General features: G+C 36.0%; 1 protein-coding gene across 2 annotated transcripts in view; it reads left to right on the top strand.

The window, feature by feature from the left end:
- Positions 1–27596, top strand: part of SLC12A7 (solute carrier family 12 member 7) — an 85151-nt gene that overhangs the window by 19023 nt on the left and 38532 nt on the right. For both annotated transcript variants that reach the window (XM_065753007.1, XM_065753006.1), the window contains exons 2-12: positions 6608–6702; positions 8158–8280; positions 13781–13927; positions 14656–14710; positions 16951–17081; positions 18245–18486; positions 19963–20174; positions 23256–23423; positions 24765–24863; positions 25477–25534; positions 27255–27429. In XM_065753007.1, the coding sequence (XP_065609079.1) occupies positions 6608–6702; positions 8158–8280; positions 13781–13927; positions 14656–14710; positions 16951–17081; positions 18245–18486; positions 19963–20174; positions 23256–23423; positions 24765–24863; positions 25477–25534; positions 27255–27429 (1505 nt within the window). The remainder of the gene's footprint in view (positions 1–6607; positions 6703–8157; positions 8281–13780; positions 13928–14655; positions 14711–16950; positions 17082–18244; positions 18487–19962; positions 20175–23255; positions 23424–24764; positions 24864–25476; positions 25535–27254; positions 27430–27596) is intronic.

Here is a 27596-nt window from a genome sequence, read left to right as displayed (position 1 = left end):
ACAGTCCACTGAACTGCAGTATTAACTCTTTAACTTGCAGTGCACTACATGATGTTATGATGTGGAATACTGATATCAAAAATCATAAAACCATGGCAAAAGGTTGTCCAGTATCCTAGGATGCCTGAAAATTCTTGCAGATGTTTTGCTGTAGTTGGTGTTGGAAACACCTTTATCTTATCAATAATGGCAATGGCTAAGACTTTCATCTTCTCTGACCAGGTGTCTCCCAAAATTTTCACTGGTAGTCTGGGCCCTTAAACCTTTTGGGGTTGATAGCCCACCCTTTCTCTTGTAGGTAGTTTGATAGTGAACCTACCACTTTTTTCCAAGTGTTTCCAAAGAGGCAGAAGTTAGCATTAAATCATACACCTAATGATATAATCTGACACTGTCTGGGTTATTCCACCCCACCAAGTTACAGGCTTACACATATACAAGTTATATTTCTGGTGTGATTAAAACGTTGCACCTCAGAAAATAGTGTATTGTGAGCAATAAAATCCATTTTATGAATTGTAACTGTTTATATGAAGTTGCTTTAGGCTAGTATAGAATATATAAAATCTCACAAACTAAAGAGCACTCATATTGATATATCTAATTTGAAAGAGAATTAACTTATGTAGCAGGGCTTAAAAGATATCTCTTTTCTAAAAAAAAAAAGAAAAGTGTTTCAAGATTTAGAAAAGAGCTTGCAAAGTTATTAGGATTATATTTTTTAATGTTTTATTAATCTGCTACATCTTAAGTATCCTGCAAGTGTGTCCTATGTAAAATCAGTGTTTAGCAACTGTACTTGCTTAAGATCTATTCATTTGTATTTGATTCATAAAACCAGGTTGTTCTTATTTTTTATTTTTTGACAGTAGATGACTCTTTGGAATAGGTTACTATTATTTGTTGTTAAAATTTACTTGAGGTTAGTGGTAGTATTTTGGAGTGAATTTATTTAATGGGGAGAAAACCTTAAGCTGCATTTATTATTAGGTAAAGACGTGGGATTTGAGTGACTTGATCCTGCCCATTTCACTAAGCACAGTATTAATTGCTGACGGAAATCCTTCAGCTTAATTCTGATCAGTGAGTTCTGTGACTGTCATGTAGTTTGACTGTGTCACGTGCCCGCTTCACGCTGTGTGGAGCCTTAATGACTTGTTTCAGGATTAATCCAATACTAGTAAGAAACAGGATTTGAGGTCTTATACAAAGCAGAGAAGAAGCAGCCATCATTTTGTTTCTGTTCTTGATATGTGAAGAATCATCAGAGAAGAATTATTTGATTTTCCTTAATCATGAATGAACAAGATAATGAAGAAAGTAGGCAAAATCCAAGTGAGTCTCTTTAAAACAGTTACCATAGGTCTGTTGAGTATATATCTGAAGTAGCAGATTCTGTACTTCCTACTGCCTTGTGAAGAATTGATTAAAAATGTACAGTGTGCTGTCATCGAAATTACACTGTGCTTGATTACAGTAGCCCAGGTAAAGGAAAATTAAAATTTAGTGATGCAGATAAGGTAAGTGGATATAGTATTGGAATCCTCCATTTTGTAAAGGGGTTTACAAGGAGCTTAAGTACATTTTGTAGTGCTTTTCAAGTTAGTATGTGCTAGTCATTGATTGTTATAATGTGAGAAATTAATGATTTATTGAAAATATTTAAACAATTCTTTAATAAAAAAATATGAATGAAGTAGATTGCACTTAATTTTCAATCTCATCTTTTTAAAATTATGATAGGCAAGATGTATTCAAACAAGGTTTGACCTTATGAATTTGAATTAATGACAGTGACTTTCAAAAATTTGAGTCTATCTTAGTACTCTAAAGAGTATAGTACTTCTACAGAATTCATGCTTTTGGAGTAGTAGGGGGTAAGAAATTAATTTTTTAATATTGTTTGTGTCTTTTTGCTTGCTAATAAAAAATTGGACATGTAGGAAGTAAATACATCTGATAGAATAATACTTCTTGGCACAGGTAATTTCTTCAATGTGACATTTTGATATTTCAGTTTAAGTAACTTTTAAACCAATTTTTTAACCTTAAATTGTTGTTTACATTAACTGTGGATGCTTGTTTACTCTTGTGCAAACCAGATCTTGTCTGTACATTTTCAGCTTATAGTAGTTTGTTCTTAATTTGACCTAATACTAATGGCAAGATTATGCTCCCATAGTTTTTATTTGGAAATGGACATTTCATTGTGTCTTGATAGCCAGAACCTACTCCAACATACATGAGCTGTGGTTTAGAGGTGCTATTTTGGAACACTTTTTTCTAGTTTTGAAAAAAAAATGCAAGCTTTTTTCTTAACAAACAACAAAAACAGGTACCTGTTGCATAGTTGTTTTGAGAACAGTTTTACTTTACCAAGTCCAAGCTACCTGACTTATAGCCATATGGTTCAATTTAGATAATTCCTGTTTCCCTGAATACTACCTATATTCCTTTTCCATTCTAAAAATACTAGCTTTTCTTTTTCAGATTTATGTTAAACTCCATTAGCATAACAGGAGATACAGATGCTTGCTAAATGGGACTTGTTTGGACAAAATATATTTGAATATGAAGACAAATAGGAACATTTTTTTGAGTGTGAACAATAAATGAAAGGTATAGTGGAACAGAAAGGAAATCATGGATCTGGAAAGGATTTAGGGGACAGGCTGAAATAGAATAGCATGAGCTTGGTTTAATGCTGTGTTAAAGAGGGCTAGCATGATCCTTGGAGTAGAAAGGTGATTATTATACTTCTTTAAATAGCACAGTTAAGCCTAATATAAGAAGGCTGTACTTGTTTTTTAGAATTTTAGTTTTTTTGCACGGCCTCCAAGTTGTTATGTTTGAAAGGTGTACTAAGGAACTACAGCTAAAAGTTTGAAAAAAGCCAGGTTAAATTAGAAATAAGGAACATTTTCTTTGAGATTTTTCTGCTAATTGAAAATCATTAATCATCATCATTATAAAACTCTACAATTTTTATTTCAATTCTGAAAACATTAAGGTCAAATCTTAGCATGCTTTCTCAAAGTTGTACAGCCTAATGAAGAAATTCTATAACCTGTGGAAACACAGGAAGAAAGACGAGATGGTTGAATAATTTTTTTTTTGTCCTTAATCTCTTGAACAGGCATCCAAGTGCAGATTCAGGATCACTTAGATGGTTGTTTCCCTTCTCTATCCCCAGGTTCTGCTCTGCCACTTCTCCTAAGACTTTGGCAAAACATTTTTTCACAGTTTAACTCAAGAGTGCACAAAGATGGAAAAACTATCACTATTATTCAGTGATATAGCTATAATGGCATTACTGCTAAATAAGTGGTTTTATTTACTCAGATTGGTTTGTTTTTATTTTATTTTTTCTCCTGTCCTGATAGTGTCTTTGCAATGACATCATTTGCATAGTTAGCACACACAATCAGCTGGATGAAAAGTTACAGCAAAAGAGCTCTCTCCCAACTCAGTGTTACTCCACCCACTCCTGCTGAAGAATGTGTACATAGCTTGCTCTGAAAGTAATATCTCATATTTGTTTCTGCAGAAACTACAATAGATGCAAAGAACACAATCATGTTGTTCGGTAGAGCAAACTCTCAGCTACAAAACATTATTTTTCACATGGTCACCAGTGTTAGCTATGTGTTTTCACCAGCAATGAGTAAGAACTTGTATGCCACATTTGTATGTATGAACCAGCGAGCTGACCTACTGCTACTATGGCTGTGTTGTTGCTAGGAGAATGTCTCCCACATAGTTTATTTTTCATCTGCCCTAACAGATGAAAGTCAGAAGACACCAAATCCAGAATATACAGTGGGTTTTGTAGGAAAGTCCAGCTAAGATTGACAGTGTTCTTCACAGTCTTCAAACTAGTATGGGGCCTGTCTATTCCTGTGTGAGCATTCATGGGAAACACCTGGTGAAAATTTTGCAGTATTCCAATGTTGTCACAATTGTTTTCAGAGCATTGAAGCTCTGTACACAGTTCTCTGGTCATAGTTCACCAATTTGAGTAGATGAGCTCATTGAACCACTTTCATGACCTGAATGCTGTGCATGGCTGTTCAGAACATGGCTTGTGCATTTCAGCAGTGATGTCAGTGATGTGAAAGATGACCTGTGTCCTCACTGTGCCAGTATTCAGTCTTTGATCTCCATAAATGTTCAGCTAGTGTTGATGACTATCAATGAGTACATTTTTTTTCCACATGGTGGAACCATATTGCACAACTTTGCTTCACACATATTTTCAGGTCAGATGACATTTTCTCAGTCTGCCTCTCTGTTGCCAGATGTTGCATGGCAACACAATGTAATGAAATATGGAATGAGAATTTGAACCAAGGCCATTATGTAAATACTTTGAATGCAGGACTAATTCAAATGTATGTTTTCTTTGGTGTATGGTAATGTTAATGAGAAATGGTTTGATGGCACTAGCAGTTATGTTTATGCTAGAACTTTAGCACACAAACCTGGAACATCTTCTAACTTATGTGTTGGAAAAGACCTTCAAGATCATCAAATCCAACCTCAACCTAACCATACCACCATAATTCTAACAACCCACCATTAAATCATGCCCCTGAGCACCACATCCAGACAGTTTTTAAGCACATTTGGGCATGGTGACCCAAGTACATTCAGGAGTGGTGACTCAACCACCGCCACCCTGAGAAGCCTGTTCCAGTACTTAACAACCCTTTCTGTGAAGAAGCTTTTCCTGATAGCCAAACTTTCCCTGGTGAAACCTGAGCTTATGAATGAGGACTTCACTATTCAGCTATCTATAATCTAAGTTATCAATGTACTGTGCTGAGAAGTTCATTTTACCTCTAGAAGTGTTAAGATTAATAATGTGAATAAGTATTCACAGTACATAGATTACTATATCGTTTTGATTCTTTGTGTAGTCTAATATTTGCTGCTGAGTCATAACTCCAGTTATGTTACACTCTGTATGAATGCAAAACAATGCCTGAAATGCCCTAGCTCATTTTTTGAAGACTAATCCTTTGTAACCCAAAGGGAGTGTTAGTACTTAGCTAATAAGTATAGCTACTAGCTGTTAGTGGACAAGAAAATTCAATAGCACTGTGGACTTAGTAAGATAAATATTAAGAAACCTTATCCAATGTAAAACTTTTAACTGCTGAATTGGTCTTGTAAGGAATGCTTTTTAAAAACTTTAACAGAAATAGTGTAGGAATGCATCTGAAGAAAACAATGTTCTGATAATTTTGGTAAGAAACTGAAATGTTCTAGTATTGGTATGCTTTCACATGATGATGTGAGAAATCAGCATGTATTTGTGATGAATTTTTTTTTGTTTTGTTTTGTACGGAAAAGCTAGCTGAGTTATTTTCAGATGAGGCTAATTAAAGGATAAAAGCCAGTTTCCCTTACAATCTTGTGCTAAACTCAGAGTGATGTGTTCCATGTGCTGTAAAAAAACAATGGCAAAACTAACCAAGCTTGAAAGCTGATGTGTGAGAAAGAGAGGGAAAGCTAACTAGGCTGTGGGACTTGAAGCAATATGACTTTAATTGTAATATGTAGAGAAACAGAAAAAAGGATGCTGGAAAATAAGATAAAACATTAGATAAAAACTGTAGTTTTGAATGAATTAACTATTGTTTGGACCATGGAAGTAATTCTAGAGGACTAATGGACAATAGCTTTCTTTTGAATCTCTTACGCAGCTTGTGTCATAGTGTTATAATAGTGTTGAGCCTATTGTATGAGGGAACAATGAGCATTGCAAGGATATTTTTCTGGAATATTTTTAGTCTTCTTGAGGTAATGAGATGTATTTCTTTTCAGGTTATAACCAGGATAGTGTTGTTGTCAAATGTCCCATGTTTACAGCAGTCTTGTTCTGGGACTTCAAGCTGGGAGATGTGCCCTTGTAGGATAGAGTGAAGGTCACAAGGAAAAGAGTACAGTTTTTTCCTCCAGCTCTTTTTCAGTTTTATAATGAAGAGACTACATATAGTTATTGTTGCTGTAACTTTTGAGGCCAGATGAGGCACTTTGGGATTTTCAGTGTTGTGAAAGCATTAGCACGTACTGCTTCTTGCACTGTATTGCTAGACACTAGTGAAAGCTATACATTTTTTTGAAAAGGTGTTCCGGAGCAGATCAGAGGATCTACAACTTCATGCAATTGATATTTCAATAGGAAATAGAATAAACATAGCAAATCATAGAGTCTCTGCAAATGTTACAAAATAATTATTATAACTTTTTTTCATAAATACCTTCCTCAATACTACTGAAGTATTTCCTTAGATGTGGTCATAGAGTCCCTGTGCAAGTGACTCAGACCTTCTTGAACTAACAACTGAAAGCGTAAGGCATCAAAAAGCATCAGCAATGAAACTCAAGTTAATTCTTTTTAAAATCATAAAGCTACCTTAAATGACTTGGAACTTTTTCAGAATGATCATTCCTTATCAGGTCAGCTATTTCATAGTTGTCCTGTTTTTGAAGTAGGAATTTGGCTGCAGTTCCATTTGGTTCCCAAATATTCTTAAAACAACATCTTCAGAATATCCTTTGAATGGTAAATCTTGCTGATTTTTGTTTTGTTTTCTGCTAGGAGATGGTATTTCCAGGGAAAGTAGTCCATTTATTAACAATGCAGAGATGGACAGAGGAAACGTGTATGAAGGAAAAAATATGGCTCTGTTTGAGGTAAATTCTTATTTACTTATGTGTGTCTCTATATGTACGTTTTGTAATTTATGTATTACTATATGTAATATATATAAGTATATTACTATACGTACTATACATACTATACTATATTGCATAGATATGCGTTACTATACACGTATATATTGCATTGAACCTCCCATTCTTTTGTCGTCTTTCTGTGCTTCTCCCTTCTTTCTTCCAAATATGTTAGCACAAGAGACAGTCTTTCAGTTCTATTGTATAACGAAAATTTGTGTACTGCTTTTCATTGATCTTTAGAGAAGATTGTGCTGATTGATGTTGGTCATTAAATTTGTCACTTATGAAATTTCTTACTGTTTTCTTAGGTAGAAATCACAATACTAGGGTTTTGTCTGAATATATCTTTTTCTAACTCATAAATAAATATGCAAAACTATCTGTTCAAATAAGTTGGTGTATTACTCAGTGTTGACAAATTATAGCTGCTATTTATTTTTTTTTTTACCCTCATTGTCCTTAATCATCTTTGCTTGTGTTAGTTATTTTCAATATGTTACTGGTGTAGCATTGGATTTTTTGGTATCCGGTGTTTTGTTGTACGTGTTTCCTACAGTCTTGCATTTTTTCAGCTGACTTGTATTAGTACAAGTTCATTAAAAAGATAAAGAAGTTAGGATAACTGTGATTATCATGACCTAATGCCTTCAGGCAAAGATCAGTTTTTGTATATTACTACTTTCAGTTCTAATCTGTTGTCTTCCTCCCAGTTTTTCATCCTGCAATGCTTGACTCAATCTTCTAGTTCTGGTTCTCTTGGTATCCTTTTATTGTATATGTTTCTTCTGGATTTTACTATTATTTTCACCATGCTTTGATTTTGTAGCAGATATTCAGCTGAAGAAAGATGGGCTTACTTCTGTGTAGTGCTATAAACATGCTAATAATGTAATTAATGCTATATACATTTCATTAGTAATTAATAATTAATGCTATAATTAATGAATTCAATTAATTTAATTAGTAATTAATTAATTAGATTAGTAATTAGTAATTAATGCTATATACATTTAATTACATCTTATATGAATATGTAGCAAAGCATACATTTGTTAAAAATACATTAATACATACATTGTTTTAAAAGTAGCCCTTATGGATCATTCTTGAGAGCCTGAAGGTGCTTGAGAAAATTATCTAAGATTACTTCTAGGCCTTTTTTCTTTTTTTTTTTTCCAGCCTTCAGCTTGTGTCTAAATGGCAGTGTAGGAAGGGACTGCAATATGATCATGTTACATTCAACTTCTTTAAAGATCTACAACTTTTGCTGTTTGACATATCACTGGTATTTGGTTATGCTAGTTTTCAGACTAGAAGGATTCAGGACTAACCTGTTGAGTGTATGTTAGAAGTAGTATCATAAAATCATGATTTAAGTTTTTGTTGTATGTACTTTTCTTAAAATCCTGACAGGAAGAAATGGATAGCAATCCAATGGTGTCATCTCTTCTTAATAAACTAGCAAACTATACTAACGTGACTCAAGGTGTGGTGGAACATGAAGCAGATGAAGACAGCAAACGAAAGGAGGTCAAGGTATTTAAACTTCTCATAAGTTATGACAAAGGTAGCCCCATAAGGAGAAATGTTTTTCAAACCTAAGAGGAAACCAAGTGAATCTCTAAAAACGGGAGAGAGAAAAGTGGTTCCATGATCTTGCTAGAACGTTTTAGCAGCACTTTGTTGTAGAAATCCCATATGAAATGTATGTAATACTCTGACCCAAAACAAGCATTACATGTATCTCAGTTCCCTCTTAATTTCTTTCTCTTCTGTCCTGGTATAATCAGCAGTGACTTTCTTTACCTTTAGTGAGGATGCAGTATGATGTTTTTCTCATTTGATTGGTTTATTGGTACATTTCAGTTGGCTGGAATTTTGTCTCAGGTTGAAATTAGAGGTAAACTTCAGATGGAACAAGTCACTTTTTATGATCAGAAGTGTATGTGCTTCTTGTAGGTTGTTTTGTTTTTTGTATTTATTTTTTTCAGAGTAGGTCTATTGTTCCTGTGTTTGGAGGAGGCTCTCTTTAGCGTATTTGCTTGAAGACAGCAGCTAAGATCTCCAAGGGTTGTCTGCTGAATGCTCCAAATGCCTATCTAGACCTTTGCAGGAGAGGAACATATGCAACCTTGTCAGTGTCTAATAACATACTATACTGAACCTTATGTGAACAGGAAGCTGTCTTAGAAGGATAAAGCCAGGTTCAAAATCATGTAGCTTGATAGAGCACAAAAATTTCCAATCAAGGAGAGCTGATGAGCTGTGACTGGCTGGGCCTGAAAGCTGAACTTGAGAAACTTAGTGTAGATAACGGGGGAACGAGAGTACTGGGAGTTATTTGTCTTTGAGTAGAAGGGGTGCTGCTACTGATCTTATATTCTGAGCTATGAAGGAAGAAGGAAAAGCAGATGAGAAACAATAGAAGGAAGAAAGCACCTGGCGTACGATGGATATGAAAAACTGTTTGGAATTAAGGTTATAATTGGAATTTATTTTAGTGTAGATTTATAGTATTGTACCTGAATATTTGCATTAGAACTGTTTTTTATTAGGACTTGAGTGGTACAGGAAGTTGCTGGGACCGTATTGTGTTTTAACCTGACATGTAGCAAAGCACTGCACAGACATTTACTTATTAACCCTCCACTCCCACATCCCATCAAATGCTGCCAGTGGGATGAGGGAGAAAATTTTTTTTTGGGGGGTGGGAAAGGGGAAAGAGGGGGAGGAAAGAAAGTAATAATATTAATTATATACACGCAAAACGAGCAGTGTACTAGCAATTGTTCACCAGCTACCCACTGATATCCAGCTAGTTCTCAAACAGTAGCTGCTCCCCTAGCCAAATCTGCACTATTTTTCAAGGTTATTTTTGTATTTTGTATTTTTGTATGTGTGTGCGCGATGTCACATGGTATGGAAAATCCCTGTCACGGTGTTATCCGTGACAGTGACCCAAGGGAAACCGAGAAGGAAGAGAGGAGAGAAAAAGAAACTGCGTCAGTGGCCGCGCGGCCGCCCGAACAGAGCCGCGCGCTCCGGGGGGAGGGGGAAACAGCGGGAATAGATGAGTCTACAAGAAGACAACGGCACGATCTGAGAAGGAACGGTAACTTTACTAAATCTAATAAAATTGAACAATTGAGAGAGAGATAAAATTTCCAAACCAAAAGCTGTGAGCTTACGTTAAGGAGGAATTGCAGGGGAAGCACACGTGCTGAACCTCCATCGCAGCCCAGAGGAACGCGCCCAGGCAGAGCGCCGCCTGGCATCCGGTCCGGAGCTCCGCCCCTCTGCTGCTCCACCATAGCATTAACTCCTTAACTGCTGCATGATGCTCTGATGTAGAATACCGGCATCAAAACCACAAAACCACAACATTCCACCCCTTATTCCACATCATCACATCATGCTTAACACACATCTATACATAACCAAAACAGTAATAACATAAGTTACATAGAAAGATATATATATAGATACATATACATGTAATTACAGACTGCATTCCCCCAATATCAAATTCCCTTGTGGGACACACTGGACGTCCCCATTTTTATCCATTACCCACCAGGTGCACCCAGGTCCCTGCGCAAAAACGGTTCCACAAAGGGGTTTGCCCTTTCCAGAGGCTGGAAGGACCCACACCGCTTTTCCCAGCACGCTCCTTACATGTACCACAGGGACCTTATTTCCCTCTATGGTCTGTAGGGAGCTGGACTGTGTAGGACCCTCTTGGTTGACTGATCCCCTAGTGTTGACCAACCAGGTGGCTTCTGCCAGATGCTTCTCCCAGTGCTTAAATGTACCCATTAAATTACCCATTGCTCTCAATGTGTTTTTTAACAACCCATTGTAGCGCTCGATCTTACCAGCAGCTAGTGCATGGTAGGGGATATGGTAAATCCATTCAATGCCATGTTCTTTGGCCCAGATATCCACAAGAGAATTTTTGAAATGAGTCCCATTATCTGACTCAATTCTCTCTGGAGTGCCATGTCGCCACAGGACTTGTTTCTCGAGCCCTAAGATGGTGTTTCAGGCAGTAGCATGGGGTACTGCATATGTCTCAAGCCACCCAGTGGTGGCCTCCACCATGGTGAGCACATAACGCTTACCATCGCGAGCTCATGGCAAGGTGATATAATCAACCTGCCACGCCTCCCCATATTTATACTTTTCCCATCGCCCTTCCTGCCAGAGGGGTTTCACCCTCTTGGATTGTTTAATTATGGCACATGTGTCACAGTCATGGATAACCTGTGCAACGGCATCCATAGTTAGGTCCACCCCTCGGTCTCTAGCCCACTTATAGGTCGCGTCCCTTCCTTGATGGCCTGAGGTCTCATGGGCCCACTGAGCTAAAAATAGCTCTCCTTTGTTCTGCCAGCCCAAGTCTGTCTGAGACACCTCAATTTTGGCAGCTCGATCTACCTGATGGTTATTTTGTAGTTCTTCAGTAGCCCAACTCTTGGGCACATGATTATCTACATGACACACCTTTACAACCATATTCTTTATTCAGCAGCAATGTCTTTCCACAGTTCAGCAGCCCAAATAGGCTTACCCATTCATTGCCAGTCATTTTGTTCCCACTGCAGTAACCACCCCCATAAAGCATTTGCCACCATCCAAGAGTCAGTATAAAGATATAGCATGGACCACCTCTCCCGTTCAGCCAAATCTAAGGCCAGCTGGACAGCCTTTACCTCCGCAAATTGGCTTGACTCTCCTTCTCCTTCGGTGGCCTCTGCAACTCGTCGTGTGGGGCTCCACACAGCAGCCTTCCATCTGCGATGCTTCCCAACGATACGACACGATCCATCAGTGAAGAGGGCATATGTCTTTTCATTCTCTGGTAGTTCATTATATGGTGGGGCCTCTTTAGCACGTGGTATCTCCTTTGATGGTGATGTTCCAAATTTCTTGCCTTCAGGCCAGTCCATGATCACCTCCAGGATTCCTGGACGGTTGAGGTCCCCCATCCGAGCTCGCTGTGTAATCAGTGCAATCCACTTACTCCAGGTGGCATTGGTAGCATGATGGGTGGGGGGAACCTTTCCTTTGAACATCCAGTTCAGCACTGGCAATCGAGGTGCCAGGAGGAGCTGTGTCTCAGTGCCAGTTACTTCAGAGGCAGCCCGAACCCCCTCGTATGCTGCCAAAATCTCCTTCTCAGTTGGAGTGTAGCACTCCTCTGAACCCCTGTACGCTCTGCTCCAAAATCCAAGGGGTCGGCCTTGAGTCTCTCCAGAAGCTCTTTGCCACAGACTCCAAGTGGGACCATTCTCTCCAGCAGCAGTGTAGAGGATGTTTTTCACATCCTGTCCCATCCATACTGGCCCCAGGGCCACAGCATGGGCTATCTCTTGCTTAATTTGCTCAAAGGCCTGCTGCTGTTCAGGACCCCATGCAAAATTATTCTTTTTTCGAGTCACTTGATAGAGGGGGCTTACTATGAGGCTGTAGTTTGGGATGTGCATCCTCCGAAAACCTACTACACCCAGAAAAGACTGTGTCTCTTTCTTGCTAGTGGGTGGTGACATACTGGTGATTTTGTCAATCACATCTCCTGGAATGTGACGACGTCCATCTTGCCATTTCTCTCCTAGGAACTGAATTTCTTGGGCAGGTCCCTTCACTTTGTTCCGTTTAATAGCAATCCCTTTGGCCAGTTTATGTCAGCTGTCCTGGTTCTGTTACCTCCCAACTCCTTGTGTCCCCTCAGACCCCATCACTGGCAGGACAGTACAATAAAGTAAGAAACTGAAATGTTCTTGGCTCCATATAGCGCTGCTCAGCAACAACTAAAATATTGTTGTGTTATCAACACTGTTTTTTTCCTAAAGCCAAAATGTAGCATCATGCCAAACACTAGAAAGACAAAAGTCAGCTTCTTCCCAGCTGCAACCAGGACTGTGAGCAAGGCTGTGGAATGAAGTCCATACTTTTTGGTGTTCTTCACTTGTTTATTAGGTCATGGTTTTCTGTTTGTTGTTGGCTTTTTTTGTGTGCTTGATCTCCATTTGTCTTTTCATCCGAAGGCATAGCTTGAGATTCAAGGAAACCAATACTAATAAATTCACACTGTTCTTAGTGTGATCCTTGTCCTCAAGCTTTTCTGCTCTAGTTTTTGTTAATACAGCACAGAGTTAGTCCATCTGGAGCTGACTGCCCAAATGAACACTATATGTTTACTTGCACTCCACTGAGATGTGGCCTGAAAGCATGGTTTGTATGTGTTTTCTTTTACCACTTTGGGGTCTGAAATTAATCAGTGGTTAAGCAGTAGTCTAGTAGAGTAGAATTTTAATGGCATAATATAGTACTGGCACACTTCAGCTATATGGAGAGACTGAGAGTGGGAACTATTCAGACTGGAGAAGTGGAAACTTGAGGGGATCTTATTTATATGCATTGATAATCTGAAGGGAAGTTGCAAAGCGGATGGAGCCCTGCTGTCTTCACTGGTGCCCAGTGCCAGGATAAGACAGTAGGCACAAATTGGAAGACAAGAGGTCTTAAAATTTGGATACACTTTGCTGTACAGGTCAGAGATTACTGACACAGAGCAGTAGTTGTAGAGTCTCCCTCCTTGGAGACCTTCAGAAGTTGTGTGGACATGGCAATTTACTGCAGGTGTCCTGGCTTGAGCAGGGGGTTTGGACCAGATAACCTCCAGAAGTCCCTTCCCACTTAACTGTTCAATGATTATGTACGAACTGAGACTGTATACAAGATCAGTGTTACTAAAGTTATCCAGTATGCTAAAAACTGAAGATTACAGTCTGTATGGTATTGTGTCCTTTTAAAGCACTTGGAAATCTAGTTCAACTCTTGCTTGTTGTTTTAGATTGGCTGCATTTTTCACAGCCTGAGTTGTGATTGAAGACTAACCTCTGTAATCTAGAGATGTATTATATATATTTATTGCTTCTAAGTTGAGTATTTCAACAGAAAAGGCCTAACTTTCATGAAACACAGAAGGTTCATTTTTAATGAAGCCTGAATGGTTTTCTGTCTTTGTTTCCAGGTTCCACGAATGGGTACTTTTATTGGTGTGTATCTGCCTTGCTTGCAAAACATCTTGGGAGTTATTCTTTTCCTGCGTTTGACATGGATTGTAGGAACAGCTGGAGTTCTTGAGTCTTTCATCATTGTTTTCATGTGTTGTGCTTGTGTAAGATAATCTTTTTCTTTGTTATTGGTTTACTGTTCTGTTACCAGAATACAGCTGCTTTCTCCTGTATAAATAAACATTACAGGATTTCTTCATAAATATAAATTTCTCTATAAAATTTAAGTACAATTGAGAGATGCGGGATGGGTTTAGGTGACAGTGTCTTCCATTACATTTAAATATATGCACTGAATGTAACGTGTCATTTCAGCCTGTGTTTTCTGTGGGCCAGTGACAGTAAGTTTTAGCTTGAAGCGTTTAGTGTATTCTATTGAATGAGCTCATAGCAAATATTTTGTGATACATGTTGAGACATGAAATCTGGTTTTTTTTATGACTTCAGAACAAACCAAAACACGGAACTGCTGGCATTGTGTCCATAAATTCGTTCTATGAGATGTGAAACCAACAGTAGATGAACTTCTCATAACAATGATACTTTTCCAGTTTGTCAATACTATTAAATTGTAATAAAGTATATCTTAAGTATCCTCAGTGGCTTGTACTCTTCAAATTCTATCTAAAGACTTCTGAAGCATATAAATTAACTAAATCTTCCTGTAGAAGGTTCAGTACTCAATTTACATGGAATTTTCTAACCAAAGATGATCATCAGTTTTAGTCACTATGATGTTTTATTAATAAATAAATTCTAAAGTGCTTTTGGTCCCTGTATTGTCCCATCTTTCAAAGAACTTGAAATATTGTTATTTTTTCCATCTTTCCAGACTATGCTAACTGCAATTTCGATGAGTGCAATAGCAACAAATGGTGTGGTTCCAGGTAATCAACATTTTTTTTTTTCTTAATCTTAGATAACAAGTGGTCAAATGATAAATGGCCAAATCTGAGATAAGAAATTGCTGTAGTACGAGGTATCACATGAGCTGTCAGAAGTAGTATTTAGGAGTATTGCTTCAAGTATCTTGTAAATGACTTTTTAAGCTGAGATGCTATCTTCTACCTGAACCTTTCAGGAGCTGTAACACTTTTTTAATCATTAATTATTTGATTTTGATGAATGAAAGATATCTCTAATTTGAGCTAATGGAGATTTGTTTTATAAAGAAATTAGCTTCACATTACATTTACAAATAAAGTGCTTTTTTTCCCCCTGAAATAGCTCCTAAATTACTATAATTTATTTATTTCCTAACATCTGAAACAGTTTGGTTGTTTTCTGCATGAGTAATAACTAGCCTGCTAATCGCTTTCTACATAAGCATTTTAGGTTATGCTTGTCTCATTTAACCTTTTCAAGAACAAGTTTGTCTGTTAGCTATTCCTCTTCAATTATGAGACAGAATTATGTTTTCAGAACAAAATCAGTTTGCTTTTGAAGGTGTTCTAATCCTGTTTTTTCAAGAAGTTAATTTAAAATAGTATTCTGATGTTATGAATCCTGAACAATTTACCTAACAAGGCAGATGTTTGCAGTAGATATTAAATATTTTAAAGAAATTAATTCTCGGTTTTAGAGCTTCTTTAGCTTACTAAGGTGTTCCAGAATGGATGCATAAGTTGTTGGGCAAAATTAAACACTATAACTTGTGAAGAATTTTGAATTCCAGTACCTGAAAGGGGACTGCAGGAAAGCTGGGGAGGGACTTTCTGTAAGGGCATGGGGAAATGGTTTTAAAGTGGAAGAGGGTAGATTTAGACTAGGTATCAGGAAGAAATTCTTTACTGTGGAGATTGCGAGACACTGCAACAGGTTCCCAGAGAGGTTATGGATGCCCCTTCCCTGGAAACATTCAAGGCCCAGCTGAATGGAGCGCTGAGCATCCTGGTGTAGAGGGAGATGTCCCTGCCATTAGAGGGGGGCTGGAACTAGATGATCTTACAGGTCTCTTCCAACCCCAACCATTTTATGATTCTATTTTACAGATATAGTACAGTATGTGAAATATAAATGCAGTAAGAATTTTTTTCATTTGGTTTGTTTTACAATTAAGTATATTTATCCTAATCACTATTCAGATAAGTAAAATGTTCATGTCTTTTTCCCTCATATTTTTTAAGTTTATTGTACTACTATTCCTGGAACATATGGAAGACAGTATGTACCTACGATTGAAAGGAAGCTAGGCAGGAATAAACTTTTCATTCATTACTTTCTCATTACCACTACAGAACTTACTGGGTTTTTTTTCATAATTTTCAGTGATTCTGTTGCTTTTTAAGTTAAAAAACAACTCTTAGTAGTGAATCTGTTTCAGCTGTTCATTGTATCTGTAAACTGAAAACTAATATTTATTGTTCACTTTTCAAAGAAGGGTAGAGTTTTAGGTAAACTTAATCGATACTCAGACTCCTTTTTGTTTCCTTCCCTTGGGAAATCTCTAGCTCTGGAAGAACATCTGCTTTATTCAAGGAAAACCTGAAGGTTTTCTATAGGTCTGACTAGATAGTTGTCACACTGTCTTTTCTGGTTTTATTAAGTACAAATTGGTAAACTAAATCAACTTACAGTCTTCCAGTAATATTCTCCTGTGGTTGTACAAAGTTCAGATAAACCTGCTTCATTGGTGAATGTTTTAGAATAAATCTTACATTTTTTATGCTTAAAATAAATCTTACATTCTGTGGCATAAGGAACTCTTCAATTCATGATGTTTTTAAGGCAGTGTTTAAAAACTGAATGAAGAATCTGCTTTTTTTAATTAATAATTTTCCCATCTTACAATTCTATCTGCCATGAAGAACTAATGATATTCCCATTGTGCTTTTGTGTTTTTGTTTGGCATAGTGATCTTGCCAAACGATAAATCTAATGCTTAAAATGGTTGGGTAGCTGATGCTTTGGAAACACTGCTTTTGTGAAATCGCATGTGATGATGTTCACTTCAAAGTGTACATTCTAACAGCCCAGTTAGTGTAAACAACAAATATGGGATTGGTATGAACATTTCAATGGAGATGCATGCAGAGATTTTCTCAAGTAATCTAGGTTGACTGAATTATTTGTTCTTTACTGCTCATATTAATCTGAAATTCTGGAACATTTTTGGTTAAATTTGCAGCTGGAGGCTCTTATTATATGATTTCAAGATCTTTAGGACCAGAGTTTGGTGGAGCAGTGGGACTTTGTTTTTACCTGGGTACAACCTTTGCAGGAGCAATGTACATTCTTGGTACCATTGAAATCCTGTTGGTAAGTACTGGTTTCACTTAAGTCTGTATTCAATCTATTTTGAGAGATCACTGAGCATTGTCTAAATATAATAATTATAGATAAATTATATAGATAATGAGGCCTAAAATGTATTGTAGTCTGATTTTTAAATGCTTTTATACTATATTCATAGAATATCAATATTCCTATTCTACTTCCTAATTTTTGAAGAAATTCAACAAACTTTGATTTGTGGGGTCAACTCTAGCCCAGTGGTTCCTTTGATGTTAATAATTTTATGGTCAGTATTTAAGCAGCTATACAGTTGTTTTTTTTTCCCCACTTAAATTAGGAACCAAACAATTCAATAGTTGACCTTTACTAATTTTACCAGATGGGATGTATCTGTTGTGTCATCTCTTCATGGTATGCTCTGGATTAAAAAAAGAATCCTACAAATTATGCTTGTTTATAAATTGTTATAAATACTATATGCTATATTTATATAGTTCAAGAAAAACTGCTAATCATAGTAAGATCTACATTTAGTTCTGGAATTTTTGGTATAGGAGGAGAAGGAGCAATGGCTTGTTCTTTTTGTAGGTATTAGACACCACAATATAGCATCCTCTTTGAAATCTCTACATGTCATATAGAAACATACTTATGTTCCTTGTCTTCCTCTGTTTCTTACTGTTTTTTTCTTGTCTGGCAAAGATGTGCACTTATGAGAGGAAGAAACTCTTAGAAAGAAGCAAAAAAGCTGGACCAAAAGTTGTGCCTTTCTTAGTATAACCGCTCTGTTTTGTCCTCATATTTCATCTTTACCACTTGTTCTTTTTCCACTAGGGCACTCATAATTCAGCTTTGCAGTTTTCTGATAATGTCAAAGTAACATGTCTAAAAGATATAGTTAAAAAAATGGGAGTGGCACATAATTCAAGTCTCATTGTACTTTTAACCTGAGTCTCTCACAATGTCTCTGTACTTGGAAAAATCTTGAAAATAACTTGTTTCATTATGCCAGAAGCAAAAGAGGATATTTGTTTCTGCTCTTTCTTCTCTAAATAACCATGCCGTCTGGTTGAACTTCTTTGTGAAGTAAGAAAACTGCTAACTGTAGTAGTTTAGACATTCAAGTAAGTTTAGTTCTTCATAAAATCTGTTACTACATGAACGGTAATTTGCTGTATCTTCTGCAGACTTACATTTCTCCAAGTGCTGCCATATTTAAAGCAGAAGAGGCTGGTGAGGAAGCAGAGGCCATGCTAAATAATATGAGAGTTTATGGAACATGTATTATCATTCTGATGGCCATAGTAGTTTTTGTGGGAGTCAAGTATGTCAACAAACTTGCACTAGTCTTCCTTGCCTGTGTGATTTTATCCATCATTGCCATATATGCTGGAGTTATTAAGACTGCTATTGACCCACCCGACTTTCCGTAAGTGGCATATCATTAAGTGGCATAAGTTATTGTTTTTTTTTTTGTTTGTTTGTTTTTGTTTTTTTTTAAAGTAGAGGGAAGGAATAGCTACTAGAACCAATTCATGTTTTAAGCTAAACTTGAAAATATGCACACGCTGATCTCAATGGAAGTTTTAATATCTTTATTAGGTGCTTATGTGCTCTTTTGTTATCCTGAACTAGCTGTTTGAATCTTTGTAATACTTCGGAAAATGTTCTTTCATACTTAATGCTACATAATGTTTTTAGACGTTATTTTTATACTCTTTGTAGACGATGAAATACGGTATCTTATTAGCTTACATCATGATAATCCAGCCAAATCAAACTGAAATAAGTTTCTATAGGTTGAATAGTTAATCAAGTCCAAAAGCAAAAATAATAAATGAGGACAGTCATTCCCTTTAGCAGCAGACTTCCTGTTAAGTCTGCTTTACCTCTGTGGGGTTTGCAGCTCTGCCTAGAGCTATACTTCCCTTGTTCTTGTTCTCTTCACTGCTCTTCACTTCTGAAACAGGATCTTGCAGTAAGTAAATATACTGCGTGACTTTATACACTTGGCCTGATAGCAAATGCTGTGTTTATGCTGTTTGTTACCAGATTCCTGAACTCCTTCAGAAGTACCATATATGTACTATGCATGTACTTTACCTTACCTGCCTAACGTTTTTGCTTTATTTCATAATAGATTGTACCTGATAATTCCTTATTTCATCTTTATAGATGCTGTGTACCACTTTATTAAACAAGCTTGGGTGAAATATCTTCTGAATGACTTTTGCATAGCTTAACAAAGGGTTAAGAAAAGAATATTCCTAGATGCTTAATTTTCTTTGTTAATAGGCATTTTCTTTTTGCAAAACATTTGCAAGTTTTTTAAGTGCTTGAATTGCTTAATGCAAAGAACTATGCGATATTTTAATTTGATCTAAGAGTTCTGTGTTTTTAAACTTGATTCTTTTAATTCTCTTGGCTTACTTCCTTACCTTTTTTTCTTACCTAAAGTACTTATTTCCTTACCTTTTTCCTTACCTAAAGTACTTATTTCATGGGAAAATGCATGACTCTTGATTAATTTTTCTTTTGCATTTCTTTTTGGTCAAGCTTGTCACTACATTATATATTCAAATGACTTAATTTCACTTGTTTTTTTTTTTTAGTAGAGATCATGATATATTCAGTCCTATTATTTAGTTTAATCTATTGTATTTTCCAAAGAATAATCAGAAAGCAAAATAGCTTAGTCTTAAAGTGGAAATGTTTGAGTGCCATTTTAAATGTTATCAATTATAGTTCTATATGGAGAGACTCTCTTCTGCTTTAATAGATGTTGTATAGCCCATAACATAGGTAATATAAATAATATATTTCTGAAGAAGTCTAATAGATTAAAGAAATACTTAAATGCACAGTAGTATGCTGAAGAGTCACTGTTTGTTTGATTTGTTTGTAGCATCTGTCTTCTTGGAAACCGTACCTTGTCAACTCGCAGTTTTGATACCTGTGCCAAATTTACTGAAAAGAATAATGAAACAAAGACTACAAACTTGTGGCTCCTCTTCTGCAATAGTTCTTTGCCCAATGCTATGTGTGATGACTACTTCAGTCTCAATAATGTAACAGAAATTCAAGGGATTCCAGGAATTTTGAGTGGAGTTCTAATTGGTAAGTCAGAAAGCACAGTAGTACTGATCTGGCCTGAAGCTGTTCATAATGTAGTGTTCTAGCCTGTCAACACTCCTTAGTTCTAATCTGCTTCTGTTGAAAGATTGCTTCCTAGAGTATGCTTGATTCTTTAAAGATTTCATCTGGTTGTGGAAGTTTAGCATGAATTGCTTTCATGTGGGGATAGTTGAGGTTTTACAGGCACTCTTTCAAAAGCTATTTTTCTATCTCATCAAATACAGTTACTTCAAAATCCCCTGGGGGAGAACTTCTTTCCAATTCACAGATGGCACATTAAGAAGTGAAGTCTTGTTTGTCCAACATTGTTCAGCATGCCTGTGTGGGTAAAAAAAAAAAATTTTTTTTTTTTCTACCTAGCAGTCTAGCATTTGGACAGGAGACTTTTACAAAGTGTATAGAATCTCTTATGTTTATATTTTTATACAGTTGTGGCTGCTTGAGATTTAAACTAGTTGAACAGATTCATAAATTTCATTTTGACTATGTAATAGATAGTATTGTATAGGAACAATTAATGTTTCTGGGGATGAGAAGGACATTATGATTCTACTCCTCTGCACTCCCTTAAAATGGAATTTGTTTATAGAAACATGCTGCTCTCTGTAAAGATGGATAGGGACACTAAATAACTGTATTGCTGCCAGAGTAATTTAGTTTAAAAGATTAAACATAAAGTGTACAAATAGATACAAAGATCCTAGCTGAAGTGTAGGCTGCTCTGTCTGAATTTGTATATAAAATGGTTCAACTTCCTCAGAATCAAAGATGAAAACCTGAATTTGACTGAAATGCTTATTAAAAGAACTGTGACTTGAGATTTTTTTATTGCACGCATTTTGTAACTGAGCATATATATATTTTTTTCTTGAATATTATCTCTTTTCATGCTACTTTACATCTTCTCCAGACGCTCAAAAAATAGTCCTGTATTCTAAGATTTAAACTGATGTTTTGTTTGTTTGATGAACCAGCCATACTATATAAAAGTGCATTTCATTTTTCTGATGTCATGTAAAGCCAAGATCTTTAACCATTATGAGTCTGCTGAATGCTCAGTGTAAGAGAAAAACTTTCCAATGTTCATTGTTTGACACTTCCCTATAGATAAATCTCATCAATTTCTTTACTAGGCTCAGTGACTGAGCAGAAAGTTTTTGTGCATTTCTTCTCAGTTAACTTTTACACTCATCACCTTTGCATTGGAAAGCACTGGTTACATCTTGGTACCATTTCTTATGGAAGTTTACTGGTTTGTTTCCTGAGCTGTAAAACTGAATATACATGTAATTTTACCTTTTGTTTTTTATCTTCGAACCATTTTTTTTTTTAATACATGTGAAGTCTTTTATTCCATGGCTATCTTAAGATTTCTTGCCTAGGAATCTGTCAAAAAACATATCCAAAGTATAGGTGGACTAAATTAAGTTGTGTTTCCACCAAGGAACTTGAATAATTCAGAGTTAAAATCTTTCTTTAACAAAAGCTGTGCTAGACTTACATGGTTCCTCAAAACTCAAGTTAAAAACAGTGTGGATAAATACTGATTACACTTGAATTCAGAGGTAATACCTGTGTGTCTATTACTTTTATTCCTTGCTATTGTTGCTGCCAGTTGTTCATTTGCAGGTGCTGCTTCTGACCCTTTAGTTTCCCGACCTCTTCTAAACTTCAAGCTGACCCTATGCTTGCCATACTTAAATCCTTGGGTAGCAATGTAATTTAAGGGGAATTAATATTTAGCAGCACAAGTCCTTTGGTATTCTTGGGTAAACACTGTGCTTGCTGAGTGTTGAACATGAGTTCTGGTACATAATATAAAGCTGGAACTCAGTGGATAGCGTAGATTTCTCAAAGGAACTCTTTCTGCCCTGCTGGTTTACATTTCACTTTGTACAAAGACTTGCTGTAGACTCTGAATGCTGTAACTAGGAATTTGGAGGTCTTGTTGCATTTTCTGTCATTCCTCAGATGTTTGCTGAAATTCCTGAATTTGTTTTCTTGTTTTCCTTAGCTCTTGCTTTTGTGTCTTCGTCTTTATTAGCTTGTTCTTCATTTGAATGAAATAATGTGCAGTTGCTCTGTAGCAATTCATGTTTACATTTCCTTTTAACATTTATTCTTTTCTTCCTTATAGTATTTTCTCATGCATAATTCCATTTATTATTTCATAGCAGTTACAATACTTCATTAGCAAATCTGTATCTTTGGCTCCTTTGGAGACTGATTTTGATTCTGAATCTTCACATTGTGTTGAAGGTAACATCTTGCTGTTGTGGAGGCTGTACTCCTTGAAGCTGTTCTGGATGGCTTAAAATTGGCCTCCAGATCCATTGTATCCTAGCCTATGAAAGGAAAACTTGTCTTATTTTAAAATGAGGTCTGGGTTTAATTGTCCTTAGCATCTTTTTGAGGGGCACAATTAACATTTCCACAAATGTAAATTCTCACAAGCTACTAGTTGACTGACCTTTTAAATTTCATTATAGAAGCATAGTTAGTTTATGGTGGGGGAATGTGGACCACTACTTGTGGTTTGTTTGTGTTGTTTTTGTCTGTTTATTTAAATTTGCTTTGCTTATCAGTCCTCTTCTGAAGTTTGGCTAGTGATCACGTGGAATACCTTCATTGTGAATAGCCAGCTCTTGAACTGTTGTCCAGATTGCCTGAATCTGGAGATTTTCAACTTTTGTTTTCCTTCACTGCTACAATTTTTATACATTTTGTACCATTATAGTTGATAATACATCCATATGTATAATCTAGGTGGACATTCTAGAAGTGTGTTAGAGTTTGTGTAACTCAATCTTTAACAGAATTTTTTATAACATATCCCATATACCACTGCGTCTCTACTGGCATCCAGTGGAAATGTCCACCAGTTATGATTGGTACTGAATTGCTGCTATGTCTAAATTTCATAAGGAAGCATTGAGAAACGTCATGGTTTTTTATATATGAAAGTCATTTAACTGACAAGGGTATTGCACTCTCACTCACTCCATTAACTTGAATCAGAGGCTACAATAGCTATTGTTTTTTGTTTGTTTTTTATCCTTGTAGATAATCTGTGGAGCACCTATTCAGAAAAAGGATCAATAGTTGAGAAAAAAAATCAGCCATCAGTTTCTGGATCAGAAGATGCAAAATTTGGTGGACGCCCTTATGTTTTTACAGACATTATGACCTACTTCACAGTTCTTGTAGGGATTTATTTCCCATCTGTAACAGGTAGATTAAAACTGTTGTTTTTGAATGAGAAAGTGTGTTTATAACTGAAGAAAAAAAATTGTTCTGAATATTGATGGCATAGGATATTCCTCATCTGTCCAAGTTTTAAGTAACATTTTCTGGTAGAGAGACATAGCTAGCTGCTGGTTATTTTAGGGGTTTATATTACATAGATGGTGGATCAGTTGACAGGCTGTTTTATACCTTTGACAATAAAAAGAAACCTTGATTCTTATGCACGATGTGTTGCAGCCTGTGAGTTAAAAGTTTTTATAAAGTTTTAAACATCAAATGCATGAGAGAACGCTGTTGGGTTAAGGTCTTTCAAGTCCAAGCTGTGAACTCCTTTTACTTTGTTTAAACTTCCTGGCTGTGTTCGTTTTTATTGAAAAATCCCAGATCAAGCAATTTAATATCACAGAATCACAGAATTGTAGGGGTTGGAAGGGACCTCTAGAGATCATCTAATCCAACCCCCCTGCCAAAGCAGGCTACCTAGACTAGGTTGCACAGGTAAGCATCCAGGCCAGTCTTGAATGTCTTCAGAGAAGGATACTCCACAACATTAATATAAAGGAACAAAATAAATGTTGATGCGAATTTGCAACCATTTTCTAGTAGAATTTCAAATTGAGATGTCCCTTCATATTTTCCGCTGTTCTCACTTCTGTACTTCCCTCTCTCTTTATCAGCACATCTTCATATCCTAGCTTGTACTTAGGGTTTCATTGTGTGGAGTTTGACAGTATTTTTGCTTTGGAATGTCTTGGTCTTAGCTACTGTTTTGCTTTTAGCAGTGATTGGGCAGTTCTATGAAAGAATGTTTTTATTATACTTTTTAACATTGTGTTTGTAAACAGTTTTTGTTCTCTAATTAGGTTCAAATGTGTGTGCCTATGATCTCATGACAATTTCCTTTGTGCTTCTTACTGCTCCTTTCCTTTTGTTTCTTTTATTATTCAATAGATTTTCTTGCATATCTTACTATGTAATGGTCAGTTTAGTAGGAATTTGTACATCTGGTCATGCTGGATAAAATTCCTAAACTCATGTTTAAAAAATCCATTTCCTATGTTTTGCTTTTCTTATATATTTTCCTGATCTAAAAACAATCAACTTTTTACTGAGCCTTCTGGAATTAGTTCCCCCAGTGATAAGTGGTAACAAATTTATGAACCAAATGAAGGTACAAAGTAAGGATTTAAGCACGTTATGGAAATGTATTACATTACTGCATTGTTGGTTGTGATATAATAAAAGTTAAATGTTCCTATTGTGTTAGTTATGTAAATGAAATTAGAATTCATTGGTTTTATGACATACACATTTATTTTTCTTCAGGTATTATGGCAGGTTCAAACAGATCTGGTGATCTTAAGGATGCTCAGAAATCTATTCCTACTGGAACAATTTTAGCTATTTCAACTACTTCTTTTATTTGTATCCTTTGTGCTGTGGCATTTCTTTTTCTAGTCCGCATTCTATAGGTATAGATTTTTTTCTTATTTTTTAAAAAAGTTATTGAGTAGCCTGAGTATAAAATTAATGAAATCTAACCTGAAAATCTTTTATATTTGTATATGTTATATATTCATATGCATATTCATGTATTATAACATATGTGCATAGGTGTTAAAATTTCCAGTCTTCTACTAAGATTTCAAACTCCAACTTAAATCAAACTCCAAATTACAATTTTTTTATAGTTAACTGTTATTTATAGCATATTTCATTTGTCAGATTGCTTTGTCTTTGTACTCGGTACAGCTACTAAAAATCTTAAAGCTAGGTAATAGCAATAGAAATTATTTGTTCAAAAGCTGGAAGACACAAATATCTTTGCATGAGAAATTACCTGTTCTGTTTGATGATGCATGAGCTGTTTGCTTCCAATACTTCACAAATCAGGACATGTAAAGAACATAAATGAAAAATTTGTTGTATGGGAGAATAATAAAAACAAACAAACTGAAGTTAGTTATTATGGGCATTTAAATTTTTATCTACATTATTATTTATTTGCAGTGTTATCTTCCTTCAGTCTCAGTAATAGATCTTTCTTGCATAGTGTTGTTTGGTGCCTGTATAGAAGGTGTGGTATTAAGAGATAAGTAAGTTGCATTCAACATGTAATTTTATAGGGCGCAAGTATGATCATGTTATGTTAATCAGATTTCATTTCATTAATGGTTCTTCTGGGAAACATCCATATGGGATATTTTTCTTTTGTTTAAGTTAAACTGGAGAAAAAGCCTATCTCTTAAGCTGAGATGATTGTAAAAACTGAAAAGGGTATTGGACTGTGTAGTGGAAGAATCTGAGATAAATATTTGTGAAGTGGAGATATTCTGAATAAAACATTCTTGAGAGACAAAAGCATAGTTGGTATTTGTGGAATTGACTGAGATGAGGGTAAGGTGTTTTTATTAATTCAGGAGATGTAATATGCTCCTGAGGAGTAATGACAAAAATATTTTTTTGGTAGCTGCATGACAAGTGGAGTTCATCAGAAAAAATAAAGTGTACTGTCTAGTGGATGCATGACACCTCTTGGTTTTTAAAGTGATCAGTTGTAGATTAGGACTCATGTTAGGACATTCTGCAAGCTGAGTGAAGGTAATCTGTCATAGAATCAAAGAATGGCTTGAGTTGGAAGGGACCCCAGAGATCATAACATCCAAGCCACCTGCCACAGGCCAGGCCATCAACTTCAAGATCTGGTACTAGACCAAATTGCCTAGGGCCCCATCCAGCCTGGTCTTGAGCGCCTCCAGGGACAGAGCATCCATAGCCTCCCTGGGCAGCCTGTTCTAGCACCTCACCATTCTCTCTGTGAAGAACTTCCCCCTAACATGCAATCTAAACCTTCCCTCCTTGAGCTTGAAACCATTCCTCCTTGTCTTATTGCTATCTACCTGACTAAAAAGTTAATTCCCTTCCCTTTTATAATCCTCATTGCAGCCTTCCAGTATTTATAAGGGTTCTCCTCAGAACTTGAACACTAGTTTATATAGATCTGGTTACTATGTCACTGGATCTTTTTAAGTAACTGGTCCAAATAGTGAAGTATATTTAACTTTTCTTAGCCTATAGCCTTTTCTCTTGTGTTTAATTTAAAAAAAAAAAAAGTGAAGAAATTATATGCTATCACAGTACTGTAGTCTCATGTTCTTATGGTCTCATAACTGATTTTGGCTACTTGCTTACAAAGCTAAGATGAACTAAAAGAGGATTACTTGTTTCTTAAAATTATTTGAGGGAAAAAAATAGTTTTTCATGCTTTACACAAGGTGTTTGTAAATGAGTCAATTTACGTTTATAGGAGGAAAATAATAGTAAAAGAAAAAGAGGCGGCATTGGATTTAACACTCAGTTCTGTATTATGAAAGTACTTCTTCCTTTTTTCAATACTTACTTGTTAGTTATTCTTTTGAATTGCATTGGGTAGCGTAATTATCAGAAGAGTGAGTAACATGGGATAGTTGTATCTAGTAGTTTCTTTGTATTTCCTTGTCTATATGATAGTATCACATTACCAAAAGGAATTTGTTACTTTAACAAATGTGTTTATGCACCTGGGTATGTATTGAACACAGATGTGACATGCTTTTCTTTTTCTATTGTTAACTTTGTAAAGTTTGTTAAGATATCTAATAGTTGCGGTGTCATCTTAAAAGGCAGCCTTGAAGAGCCTAAAATTGTCCAAGAAGATTGATATGGTTGGGAAGCTATAAAATAAATTATTATAGTTTTTACTGTGGATTTTTGTTGTTGTTATTGTTAACTTCTGTGTTCACTCCTTGCTTTTTTGTTGTTTTTCCCTTCTCAAAGGTTTGGTGAAGCAGTTAATGGAAACCTAGTGGTTGGTACGCTGGCGTGGCCTTCTCCATGGGTTATTGTGATCGGTTCATTCTTTTCAACGTGTGGTGCTGGTCTCCAAAGTCTCACTGGTGCACCCCGTCTGTTGCAAGCCATTGCAAGAGATGGCATTGTACCATTTATTCAAGTGAGATACTTTTTTGTTTGTTTGTTTTTCAAATGTGGCTTTTATTTTGTTGACAAAAAAATGAGGCATTTTCTGGTGTTCCTCCAGAACTATGAGTAAAAGATCTTGAGCTCAGGCCTGTTTATGTACAGTAATATAGTAAGCTATTGCAGACCAAAGTTTGAACT

This window comes from Cyrtonyx montezumae, unplaced genomic scaffold (assembly GCF_038088225.1).
Source record: "Cyrtonyx montezumae isolate F1298 unplaced genomic scaffold, pur_monq_1.0 scaffold_8, whole genome shotgun sequence".
Taxonomy (NCBI): domain Eukaryota; kingdom Metazoa; phylum Chordata; class Aves; order Galliformes; family Odontophoridae; genus Cyrtonyx; species Cyrtonyx montezumae.
This window is presented reverse-complemented; position numbering and strand designations above follow the sequence as displayed.